General features: G+C 32.8%; 1 protein-coding gene across 1 annotated transcript; it reads right to left on the minus strand.

Moving 5' to 3' along the window:
- Positions 1 to 851: 851 nt before the first annotated feature.
- Positions 852 to 8,102, minus strand: LOC123565907 (beta-1,3-galactosyltransferase 5-like). The gene is made up of 2 exons (XM_045359672.2): positions 7,963 to 8,102; positions 852 to 3,660 (listed from the first exon to the last, which is right to left on the minus strand). The coding sequence occupies exon 2, from the start codon at positions 3,613 to 3,615 to the stop codon at positions 2,506 to 2,508; it is 1,110 nt and encodes a 369-aa protein (XP_045215607.1). The 5' UTR covers positions 3,616 to 3,660; positions 7,963 to 8,102; the 3' UTR covers positions 852 to 2,505.
- Positions 8,103 to 14,078: the final 5,976 nt, after the last annotated feature.

Below are 14,078 nucleotides of genomic sequence, written 5' to 3' on the forward strand. Positions count from 1 at the left end.
ATTTCGAAAAGAAATGGGATTTCACCTGAAAGTCACTACAGTGTCACGTGATTAATCTGAAACACGACGTCAAGAGAAACACACCTATCTACCACTACAGTCGTTACAGACGCGAAACTCACTTCAGTTTTTGCACACACGTGTAATTCACCACTGTGTTTTACACACACGACGGAAAGCGACATTTACTTAAACACACTTGCCTACCGCTACAGTCTTAACACACTAGAAACTCACTTCAGTATTTTTACACATGTGTAATTTATCACTGTGTTTTATTTTACGCACAACGGCACCGACGTAAAAGGAAACACCCTTGTCTACAACTACAGGCATTACACAAGAGCAACTGTGACGACGTCATACGCTTGCAAAAAACATATATATCTTAAAATTATGTTTCTTCTTGCAGTTAATAGATCACCATTTGTTTTCCCATAGACATCAAATAAGATATTCTGGCGTGTTAGGCCTTCCATAAGTATAAACATGTATATCTAATCATATTTTTATAAGAACTCTCTTAGATCCACCAAAATGTCGAATGAAATACAAAGGTATCATGGTACTTTATCCAGATAATTTTCCTGCGAATGAGATGACAACCTGTTTGGATGGTTTGCATGGCGGGAGAAATTCGTTTAGTGAAACTTTTTTTCAATACACATAAAATGTAGCAAATTTTGTCAAGATGTATAATAAAACACTTGAAATGCAGTAAAAAATCAATTTTGAAAAAAATAATCACTTTCTTGCTTGTGTACCTGACTTCCGGAACGGACAAACATTACCTTAATCCCAGGTATACAGTTACCTCATTCACGGTAGGGTCCCTGTACTTAAAAAAAAATGTTTGTATCATATTTTCCAATTTTCAGTGCTGTTGTCAAACATAATCAAATACAAAATGTTTTTACAAAGTTTCATCAAGAGATGTTTGATTTAAGTAAGATATGGAGAGTTAACTAAGGTCACCTCTGTCGATTTACATACCACGACCTGCATTGGCTCTTGTTTCAAAGCTGAAATATGATTCTTTCCGTAAGAAGTAGAAATAAAATCTCTCAATCTTGATCATTCTCTGACATTACACAGATAAACATATTCCTTTTATTCCAAAAGCTTAGGCACACATTAAATAAGAGGCAAACATTTTTGAAAACGTCTTTTAGCATCATCTACGATAGATTTGTGACCATTATCATCACCTGCTTTGTCTTCCGACAAAACGAAATCTGTTTAACGACAATAGGTAATAAAATGCGAAACACATCTTATGCTCCTTAGCACCGGCTTAAGCGGGACTCTATTACACATCTATTTGATCCCAAAGGACCAGAAAATGTATAACAACACTGAATCCAAGTACAGAGAGACTTTTAACAGCGTCCACACGGCACTTTATTGTTGCTGTGTTGATAGATAATAAAATCTGTGAAAAGATCCTTTGGATGCTTAGAAATCAAACAAGCAGAATTATAGCAGATTCGGTTATATTGAATCTGTTCATAAGAGGTAATGGAATGTGCAAACCTTTCACGCCCCATAGCACCGCCTTATGCGGAATTCTATTCCACATTTATTGAATAGATTCCATGATGACAAGAAAATATAACAACAGGGGAGACTTTTTAATGTTTAAGCTCTACTATAGATTCGATACTACCAATTATTTTCTCATAGACTTACATTATATTATTTTGGCGTGTATGGCTTTCCATAGAGCGAAACATGTATATCTAATCACATTTTTTTCAAGAACTACATGTATCAGGTCAAAGTGTATAGGTATAATCTATCTTGAGGTTGGAATCAAGGATATTTTTTCTGATAAATAATCAATTCTCATTGAATATTTAAGACTAATCAATACCTGAATGGCAAATAGCATCAAACAGTTATTTACATGAGCACATTACATTTTAATGATTCTAAAGAAAAATATATTTCAATGTTAAAAATAGACTGCGGCATTGGAGACTGTTATTCTTTGGTGAACAATCCACTTATTGGGAACTCCTATCAAGCTTTTTATAGACTGAACGATTCTGGATTCTTGTTTCCCGTTTAGATATCATTTGATTGCACGATCACACGAACAATCATTAATGAAACGAGTTTAAATACCGTCTCAGGGAAGTTTACAATAGATATTGCACGGAAAATTCCATCAGTAAATAACTATAATGCCTTTTCTAGTCCTTTTGCTAGCATTTTAGTAAACTATTATCCTCTATAATTCATTTTCCAAAACGGAGCATAACTATTTATGATTTGTAAAGAAATGTTTCAGAAGAGCTTTCAAAACCCATGCGAAATTCTTAAAACGAGTTATTGTAAATGAACTGACTTAGTACTTTCATCACAATTCACAAAAAAACATGTCAATACTATTCTAAAACTAAATTTCAACGTTACAGATATTCAAATGTTCCTTTTAATGTATTTGAAAGTGTTTGGAATTGAAATTCAGTATAAAATTGATCATGCGTACATATAAAATGCTTAATTAAAGAGGTGATTTAACATGAATTTTTGTCTAAAGAGAAACCACAATTCTTCCATTTCTTCATCGGACGAAACGCCTGCTACGTAAACGCTGCAATTGTGTTTCTTTTTCATAAGACATGTCCTTGCCGCAGAACCATTAAGCATCATATCAGAACCCCATTTTAATTGTAGAAATGATACTCCTTCTATTTTGTTTATTACTAAACCATACATGAACACGTCTTCTATGAAAAAATATGGCGTATTCAACGCAACACTATACAAAGACGGTATGATATCAAACGTCATTAAAACAAGTTTACCTTCACAGTAACTAGGGTATTTTGTTTCTCCTGCAAATATGCTGTCAGGTAAATACCATTTGGACTTAGAGTTTCGAAATATTTTACCTCTGCTGTAACGGCAGAAAACCTGTCTTGATTTGTGAACTAAAGATAAAACTGTATTGTTGAGAAATCTAAACATATCAATAACAATATCATCATCAACTTTCATCACAGTTTGAACATTATCACATCTGTTTATAATCCATTTTAATCCAGTCATAGTATTAAACGATAAATTGTAGTAATTATCTATGAAATTGCCTTGCAGAATATCACCATAAATATGATGTTCAGTTGAAATAGCTTTTTGCAATTTATCATTATCGACAGTCCCGAAAAGAAAAATTCTTTTAACAGGTCCAAACACTGAAAAGTAAGATTGGTTTGTCCATGTTCGCCGTATCGTTTCACGACGTTCAAAGTGATAGGGTGAAGAATGGATTAATGCTATCAGCTGCAAGTTTGTGCAATCTGTCAGTGGTTCCAAACTAAAAGAAGTGAAATTAAGAAATGGAAATTTTGCAATAGAAAACACTTTATTCTGCATTTCTTTCGTTTTAATTGGCACAAACAAAGGCTTTTTTAGTTCCAGCTTAATATCTTTCATAACATCTTGCATGGTTGATCTCTTATCCACGATTCGAGTGTTTCCTTTCCTTAGCGACGGTAACATTATAGGTACAAACACAGCAAAAGTTAAGATAAGGAATAGTTTTAAGACACACTTTGATGAAGTTTTTGTTGTCCTAACTCTCATTTTGTTTACTTTTTTCCACATTTGAGCACAAATAGGTAATGTCAGGTTCAATTTTTCTAAACGTCTCTGAAAAAGAAAATGATTTTCTCATTTAATAGCTCACCGATCGCAATTTTCAACATTCAACAACACAAGGCATGTTTAATATGTAAGTAGTACCTGCGAACGATCTAGTCCGGTCTACGGGAGAATAGCCTAACCGATGTAATCCTGTCTATTGATCAACTTCATCAGCTTTAAGCAAGTGGTTCTGGACTATACTTAATATCCACCAAGTACACTATTGGTGGCAGTGGTAGTTTAGATCCCATTTTTTATCAAAAAATAAATGGGTAACAAACCAATTGTTTTAGACTTTGCCAGTCTAAAAACGTTTGTGATTAGTGTTTGATAAGGGACCAGGTGAGACCTTATTGTGTTCAGAAGATTACGTTATTGGTCTAAGACACTAATTCAAGTGTAATTTGTCGTATAATTGAAAAATTATTCGAATATCGTGGGTAGCTGTCTGCAAATGCGACATCGGAAATCCGTATAGACGGCATTGTAGTTTCCTTCGGTGGTCTTTCTCATGTCCTTAAAAGGTTTTTTTTTTTTTTTTTAACATTATTGCAGAATTGAAATTATAGAACATTTTGTCATTGATTTTTATTGACGATGTAACAACAATGGTGACCAGAAGGTAAATTAGTTACATCTGGGGTTAGTGAAAAGGTGGTTCCAATTATTCTTGCGACCCTTGAGCAATTGATGACGCAACCGGGCATTTATGAAAAAAAAATTGCCAAGTCACTTTTGTCCGTTCGGGAAGCGACTTTGAAACTAACATCGGAAACTGTGTCTGTGTTGTGTCGTGAAACATTTAGGGAGTCTGAGTTTGATAAAATTTATCTTACCCGGAATAAATTATGGATACATCATGACAGTGATAACGAGGCTGAATCTTAGAATGAATCCAGTACGTTGTCATGTAATTTAAGGCCAAAGGTGCTTGTACTAGGTAAATGTTCTTACTAGCCACGGTGCCTCCAGGGCATGTATGCCTGCAGTAGCTTCTAGGAAAATTAAGTCATTGTTCAAAACTCCGGCTGGATTTCTTTCTACCTATAATACTGGCAGGCAGGAGTAAGGTATCGATACAAAGAATGAAGTTAAGGTTCGATCTTGGTTAAATTAGCACCTTATGGGGGTGATTGTAGGGCAAATGCTTGTAGGCAATCACCCGGTATGGAGGTAGGAGACGACTATAGTATGTTGACAAGAAAAACGATTATTTCCTTGCCTGAACATCTGACCTTCGCCGGTAACGGCAGCTGGGAAGCTTTTGAACAGAAGTTTACCAGATATGATGAGGCATGCTGATGGCCTAATGTTGAAAAAAAAATGATGGCTTCTGTGGGTCACTATTGACAAGGCCATGGACTTTTATGTAATAATACACGGTAGTGGTGAGGTGATCTAGTATAAGAGTTTACGCAGTAAGCTTGAAACAAATAAGAGTTGCCGGCAGCAGCTCAAATACAGTTTCAATAGGCTTGCCAGAGGGATGGCGAGTCGTTGGATGATTATGCAGACAAGCTTTTGACAATTGCGACAAAAGTGTTTACGGGTCTGCCTGATTCGTAAGTTGTTTCTGTCAGAGCCTGTTGGATAAAGATGCTTGCCAACTTGTGTTAAGACATGGTTCTACGTGTATCAAACAGGCTAAGCAGGTGGTCCCTAAATACAGGGACACACTGCTATGTATGAAAAACTAAAGCACTATGGCGGCGGCCATCTGAGTCATTTTACAATATTATATATCATAAAAACATATTGATAGGTAAATACAATATCTATTAAATCATAATTGAAATGTTAAATACAGTGCTTGATTTCTTTCTGGTATTTTGCTTGCTTCGAGTTCACTTTCTCAACTTCTATCAATATAACATAAGGTCGGAAAAACCCGAAAATACAGAAGATAACAGAATCAGCAGGTATGCTTTGGCTGTAAATCTATGGATTTCGCTGTTTGTTTAATATTGCCTCGAAAAAATGACATATCAACCTGTTGAGGAAGATAAAATGAAACGGACATAGTAATATTGTTGGACAAATATTGAATATCAATGATTCAAATATTGTATCATTTACCCCTTCCCCTTGTAGTACTTTAGCAACAATAACAGAAAAATAACCTCTGAATCACTTATAATTTTGATTGAGGTGATATCTGTGAATTATCAAATCTTAGCAGCTTATTTCAACAAATTTGACCAGGAAATCACAAGTTTTTTACCTCTACCTGCAATTTAAAAATTGAATGAGGATACACCAGTTTAGGTGTCTGTACAATATTGGAAGAAGAAAAAATGTCTCTTATGGATCAAAGTCTGAGTTCTTAGGTTCTGCATTTTATAGCAGAAAACATACTTGTTTTAGAATTTTACAGTGAGGAAACACCAGTTTTTATTGAAATATGATAGTTAAAGTTTTGAAAATGTTATGATTTTCAAAGTTATCCCTCAGTAACTAGCAAGTAATTACTTTAAAGGGTCATAATTTGCTATTTTTGGCCAGTTAACACGATGGAGACCACATTTTACAATCAGCTCTAATCAAGCTGCACACAACTTAAATTGGCATAATATCTCGGTTACTTTCGAAAACTGACCAGATCCCATCATGGATTCCAGAGTTAAGACCACTTCATTTATGATTTGATGTAATACAAACTTGCAAAATATCTTTATCAACAATAAATTGTCTCAGATTTGTGTGTTTCCTCACACACTGGCCTCAGTTGTAGGCCAGTTTTCAATTGCTGCCCTCATTTGTTTGTTTGTTCATGTATGTGTAATACATTCCAGTGCTAGTTTCCTTTTTTACTGTTAGAACATTAGACTTCGTATATGTATGTACAGCATTTGCTTTGCTAACAGGAGGATTGTGGTCTAGTCCCTCTTCTGCCCATTTTAGGTGTTTCCTTTACACCAGAAACCTTATGTTCTTCATTCTTCAGTCCACACAGCTAAAACGGGTACAAATAATGAAAATCTCTCTCTCTCTCTCTCTCTCTCTCTCTCTCTAATATATATTTAAAGAGAGTCAATAAGAAAAAAGTATACAAATTATTCCTGGCTTTGTAATGATAGTGTTTCATTTGCTTGTGTTTTTTCACAGACAGTCCTAAAATGCAGCTTGTTTATGGATTATTAAATACTTTATTATAATATGTTTACATGAAAACTATAAAATATTTGTTAATTCTTTAAGGGTGTAAAGGCAAGGGATTGAAAACAACATAGAATATAGAAGAATAATCTGGTGTTGAAACTTCACTTCAGGAGGAAAGGCAGAACAAAATTTGAATGTGGAAATTTTATAAGAGACGTTCATGGACAACGGTAAAGATATATTAAGAAGAAGACTAGCAGCTCCTCATCTCTAACGAAGAAGCTGAAATTTTCTATAATAAAGAAAGAATTGAATCAGCGAAATAAAGGAACAGACCTCAACAAATCTAGAAATTTTTTTAGATATCAGACAACTATTGCTACATTTCCTAAGAAGGCTTTAAAAACATAGTTACTGACTGATTATTAGTTAGGGAAACACATAAGAATAAGCTGTGTTTATTTATTTTGTTTAGAATTTAAAAGGCTTTGTAATGGGATACCGGAATTAAACTGTCTTATTTCCAGCGTCAAGCCACAGTTTCCTTCTTTCCTTTAAACAACATCTCCATAACCACTAGGCCAATTTAATGAAACCTCACAAGGATGTTTCTTGGTTTGTCTTCTTTACATCATTTTCAAAGAATTGGATTCCATATAAAACTATGGCTGCCATGACAACCAAAAGAAATAAAACTTTTAAAAAATCTAACCACAGGTTAGAGGTCTTTTATATTTTGTATGCAACATCATCTAATGGTCTTCTGTCAAGATTGTTAAAATTATCCCACTAGTCTCAATCATGAAGGAAGCGCACTCGTTTGCATTAAATTACCTTTAACTTGGATACTTTTCTGTTCCTGTGAGTTCGGATTGCATGTGAAGCAATTGCTTACCGACAAAATGTGAGAAAAATCGAGAGGAAATGTAATTATATTCTTGTTTAAATAAATTGGTCACACATCGCAAAAGATAGTTAGAATCAACGACCTGACTGATCGCAAGATGATGTCATTCTGTCAATTGAGAATATGTTACAATCGTAAATTTGTTACATTGTAATTGACAATCATTATTTCTCAAACAATTATTAATTTTTGTTTCAATCATTTTTTCACTGCATAGTCTTCTGCCCTGAGGATAAAACTATTCTGATACTTCATAAGTCAAATAAACGTATCAAAATATTACAGAAACAAAATTTTCTTACCCTTATAATTTATAAAAGTTAAAACAGCCTGTTAATCCAATGACCCTAACTGGCGAAAGAAATTCATAAGACTCCTAATATTTCGAATACACAGTGTGAAATCACATCCCGATGTAACCGAATCTACCTGTCAATCAAAATTCTTAATCTTCAGTGTACCGCGTTGATCTTTAACATGAATAGGCTGCTTATGTTATGACTATTTTTTTGGATATCGAGATCTGCAGGTCACTCGTGGTGTGGTTGACTCGGTAGTTTTTACAAGCAGAAATAGATATATACTGAACAGCAAAAGAAACTATCCAGATGTAGAACTGGTATATTTTGAAATAAAAAAAAATGCAAATTTGAATTGTTTCTTCATGTGAAAATTACACTTGAAGATCGTCACGTGATAAATTCTTAAAAATCAATCAACCGTGAAGTCAGTAGTCCCAAATAGCCGTTTGAAAGGCTATATCTTCTGCGCATTAGTTGCATTATAATATCCCAATTTGGCGCTCGCGCTAAATTTGATTCAGTCGTGCGGTGCAACCAACAATATTTTTAAACTTTATGCTGTTTTTCGCGTTAGCCAATTATCAATATTTCCAAAGACAATAACATTTCACACAAAAATTTTTTTAATTACAGGCGCACGTGAATTTCGTGCAAAACGGCTATTGTGGGACTACTGACTTCACGGTTGATTGTTTTTTTTTTTTTTGTTTTTTTTTTTAATCTTACACGTGAAGTTCTTTGAGTGTAATATGATATGGAAAACACAAATGACTTATAAATTAAAGTTTTTAAATAAAAAATATCCCAGTTATAAAATTGGATAGTTTCTTTTGCTGTGGGGGTTGAGGGGAGGGGGATGCATAGAAAATAGAAGTACGAAATAAAATTCACAAATGACTGTTCTTGTTTTGGAAATATCTCCGCTTCGAGATGTTTTTATTTTTTTTATTTTTTTTTAAGGTATTTTGCTGATTCTGGCTATTCTTAAATGGAAAAAAAGCTCTAAAACAAGAATGGTGACCAATACATTTTATTTCATATTTCCATTATAATCATTATTCTGAGTTAATGATATCAATATATAAAGTTTGAAGAAAATTGTCAGTTCGAAATATACAATTTTTCAGAAAATTGTTGAATCCTGTTGTTCTGAATGTTATCCATGTCATTACATGTATACATTTCAATTGAAATCAATTGAAAAACAATGTATTTTCATTATTGTTCTGGAATGTAGACGGTGCACAGTGAGACTAATTTAACAATACCATGAATAATATATATGAGTGTTTCGATTAATAACTAACCGATTGTATTCTTCCGATTCGATTTGATAATCGATAGCATATGAAACACTAGTCAATATGATCCCTTATATGGTGCTTTACATTTGTTTTTTGAAGCAGTCGCAAAGAAATTTGGACCACAAGTATAATGTTTTATATACATTTCAATATTCATCTTGAATTGTCTTAATTATAACTAAATGACGTACTTTGTTTATGAAGGTAGAGCATAGGTATTTGGACAATGTTTATAACTTTTGACACTGATTTCAGTTGTTATATATGTGATATTCACATCTATATTTTTTACATGTACATTTTGTATATTTTCTAGAATTTTGGGTGGTCTCAAACTTCAAAGACTTAAGGAAGGCCAAAGTGATTGACATTTGTCTTTAGAACCTTGTTACCAAATCTCTCAATTCAGTTTATAAAAGTTCTTCAAGGTCTCTTATTTTCCATGTTGATTGACATGTATCATTAACACCTTACTGTAAAATCTTTTGATTCAATATGTTTGTTTCTTTGATATGTCATTGAATGCTGACTTTGTAATTGCTTAAACAATTATATTTCTGTACCTCTGTATTTCTGTATCAGTTTTCTAGAATCTTTTGACCTGACAACATCTTAAATTTTATTCTGGATATAATTATATTAATAAACATCAAAAACCATAAACTGACTTTTTGCTATTCCCCAACAACAAAACAACGTATCTAGTACACAGTACTCATCTTTAATATTCTTAACCCTGAGCTACTCACCTATTTTCTTATGTTAGAAGTTCGGCAAAGAAATTTGGACCATGGTAAATATAAAATTATTCACTTTTCATAATGCCCTAGAAATCATTTACAATGTAGGAGTATGCAAGGGTCACCCTCAAAGTGGGTCTGTTTATCAGCAGGTTTGTCGTTACATTTCAGCAATCAGTTTTAAACAAAACCTTTAGTGATTGCTCTCTTAATATAGCCGAATTACTGTCAAATAAAAACAATAAACAAACAAAACACATTCAGCACATATATGTAATATCAAAAGGCTCGTACTGCCTTTCTTTACATTTTGGCTGATATATTTTCTTGTTTTGATCGTAAAATATATAATTAACTCCTATTTTCAGTATTTGTTTTCTGTAGTATTTGTCAAAAGTTGGAATATTTATTTACTTGGAAGAATGCATTATTTAATACTTTGTTTTATTACCTCCCTTTATGACTTTCATATGCAGTATTAGAAGTACAAAAAAAATGTAGTATTTTTCTTGCCGAGTAATGATGCATAACATCTATTTTTCAAGATCTTTTGTATTTTTATTAGGTTTCCTTTGTTTGGAAAAATCATTCTTTATTGAATATGTTTCTTTTATGTTTATATGCATGAGGCTATAATATTTTGTAAAAAGTATCTCGTATCTGGAGAGCTTAAACTTCTTTTCCTTAGATGAAATTTCCAAATGACAATGTAAATATTTTAAATATGGAGATACATGTATGTCAATCCCAAGCGATGCAGTTTTGCAGTCTACATTTAAAAACTGCACCTCCCTGGCAAAAAAATATCAAATATTCGAGCAACAGGTGATGGTCCGTATTTGAAAACATCATTAAGAATGCCTGAATTATTATTGATATAGTTACCACAGCTGACTGTGTAAAACGTTTACTAAATCATGCGAAAAATATCTGCGACAAGCTAAACAGAAATAGTTCTCACGGATTACTTATTATATCTCGAAAAAGTGCATTCCATAACCGGACATCAATGTTGTTCAGTAAGGAGAGGGTTTGACAAACTAATTCACAGGTTCACATGAAAAAAATAGCAATATAGAAAAGAGAAAATGCTCAACTGACATTGATTCATTCGTTAGGTTATTATGCATATAGGTATAAAGAGTAAAGAAATCATCTGACACTACTAACAACATAAGTTGTAATTGTTGGATTTTAATTTGTGTAGGAATATTTTTTTTCAGAGTTTGCATATACTTTGTCGCAATATTGTTTCACACAGGGTAAAATATCAGTAAGACATGAAGTTTCACCATACAATAATTAGTAATGGTACATGACAAAGACATTAAATCATCTATGAACAAGCTTAATGTGATTGTATATGCAATTAAAGAATCAATCATAATCTTGCTGATCGAATATGCAAACTTTGAAAATACAAACTTCAGGGATGTGATTAGTGGCCAAATCTTGTTCATCAGAAGGACTCAAGTTGTAGGTTTAAGTCCTATAAATTTCCTTATATACAACGTAAATATATTGTTCGGCGATGCCATCATAGACCACCTAGTACGCTGGACTAATCTTCTGATGATTCCTTTCGTAGACGTCTTTAACACAGGTTTACGGGGAAGTATGTATTAACTGGATATATCAATTTTCACAGGAGAATCTGCACTTTATAAAAGTTTACGTTTTACGCTGTTATATCATTAAATACAGCATTCTTAAGATTGCACCATGTAACAATTTTTTTTCTTTTGATTTTGCGTTCTGACCAAATTGCCGGGGCTTTAAGCTGATTTGACACACTCATACAGATAACAAGGGTATACAGATATATATATATATAATTATGGCATTCCTCTATGGAAATGATAGAGTATCAGATTATTTCTATTTTTAATCGAGCATACTGCGCCATTTAACAGAAATTTGCTCACTTAATGTTATTATTTACTAATTTGCGTCATTTTCTGATATTTATAGATATTTTTTTTCTTTTTAAGCATAATCAATTCCCTCTTATTTTTCAGAGAAGTGTTTTATCTGCTATAGTAAACATTACGTTCACTAAATATATCATGTTTACAATCAGAACAAAGTTTTCAAAGACGTTGTTTTGTCACCTGTAATTATTCAGAAGTCATATATTTTCTGCCATTCTTATTTTTCTCTTTAACCGCAATATTAATGACGTCATAATTTGTTTCAGTCGGGTGTCTGGAAAGAGAAACATGGTGAATTACGATAAATCATTTCAATCTACAATGTGGTAGGGGACTCTATATTTCTCAACATTTTTTCTCACGAGTAGTATAAGAAATGCCGTGTTTGACACACTTTTTCAAAAAATTAATTTTTTTTTTTTTTTTTTTTTTTTTCTGAAAAATATTTTTCAAAAATTTTAAACAATAACAACAACCCCGATTAACGGAAATAATTTATTATTACTTGCTCGTTTTCTCCTTGGTTATTAGGTTTTAATATCTTATACAACAAATCATTTTGTAACATTTTTATGAAAAATAAACAATAATATCCGCACAATACACTCGTTTTGTTCTGATATTGAACATTGCTGTTCTTTACATTTGGTATATACCTGATTACTTCTTTCGGTGGAGGAAATCCAAATGGATCAAAATATATTTTATCAATATAAAATACCCAATGTGTTCCAGACCCAACAGAGTCATCTAAATTGATTATTCCTCACCCCTTATTTAACTTTGTTTTTTTGGTAAATTATTTCTACTAAATACGTCCCTGAAGTTTTTAAAACCAAGGGAATTCGTCGGTAAGGCCTTCTTTGTGAATCTATCTGTATGCCCTGGTCTTGTCCCTTACCGCTTAACAAAGATGTAATCAAAGGTATTCCAAGGCTTGCCACAAGCATACCTAAAAAACCTCCATCTTGTTTTTGCTTTGGAGTTAATTTAAGTATTCCCGTTCCTCTTAATTGTTTTCTTTGATTAGATGTAATATATGGTATTATCATATTTCTCTTATTACTAGCTACTGAAATCATGTAAGTTCCAAGTAATTTACTGACACCAGTACTGGCAAGCCCTGACAAAGCGCCGATGCCTAGAGGAGCTAATATTTTTGGAGCTATTTTTGCTGCCATTGGAAGAATTGTTTTTCCTATTAATCCAGCCAAAGCTCCCAAGAATCCTCCATTTTGACCCTGACTGGTCGTTTTTTTTTTGAAATTGTAATTTCTAATCCCTTCTTATTCCTAATAGAGTTGCAAATTTGGTTGAGTTGTGTTTTTGTTAAAAGTAAAGGAAAGTTTCCACGTAATTGTTCATATTTTAATCTAAAAGTATGTGAAATTTTGTTGTTATAAGCTTTCGCTAGGTTTTTCCTTTGTCCATCTGTTAGGTTAACATTATATTCAATATAATTTGATGCCATTATATATTTAAAATTGATTTTATTTAAACAATAACAAGTTCATTTCCAATAGTATTTATTTCAACTCTTTCTTCATAGACATTAGCTGCCGGCCGAACATTTAATTTAGCTGTTAATGTAATATGTTTAGGATCTTCTGTAATTCCTTCCTTTTTAAATTCTAAGTTAAAATCAACAAATTCAAACAAACTTTCAATATTCAACATATTTAAGAGACTTCCAGTAGTTTTATTAATTTGTTTATAAGAATAATTAAGAACATCATCGTAAATTCTTGATATACTTTTATATTCCGTTTCGGGATATAAAACACCTTTACCAACGTCAAGACGACAAGTTGCCAATGTACAATCATCATCTGCTGCATTAAGTTTAAATGTATCTAATAAATGTGGATTCCGCCTTTGTGTATTACTTTTATCAGACCGCTGCAAATAAACAAACACATGTTCGGGTTTTGTTACACCAGCTGTTATTCTAAAAGTTATGTTAGTCTCTCGTGTATCTGTTGATTGTGTTTTTTGTGTAACAACATCTGCAGAATCCCAAGGGATTGGTTGGTGCACGAGCCCGTAGGCAGCTTAAGTGCTGGAAATATAGAAAAAAACAACACTACTCAGCTGACATTAGCCGGTCGAAGTCGGCCGTTTCAGGTTGTTATGGACACATA

This window comes from Mercenaria mercenaria, unplaced genomic scaffold (genome assembly GCF_021730395.1).
Source record: "Mercenaria mercenaria strain notata unplaced genomic scaffold, MADL_Memer_1 contig_4791, whole genome shotgun sequence".
Taxonomy (NCBI): Eukaryota; Metazoa; Mollusca; class Bivalvia; order Venerida; family Veneridae; genus Mercenaria; species Mercenaria mercenaria.

Coding starts and splice junctions, on each gene's coding strand:
- LOC123565907 (XM_045359672.2), bottom strand. CDS start 3,615: ATGTGGAAAAAAGTAAACAAAATGAGAGTTAGGACAACAAAAACTTCA.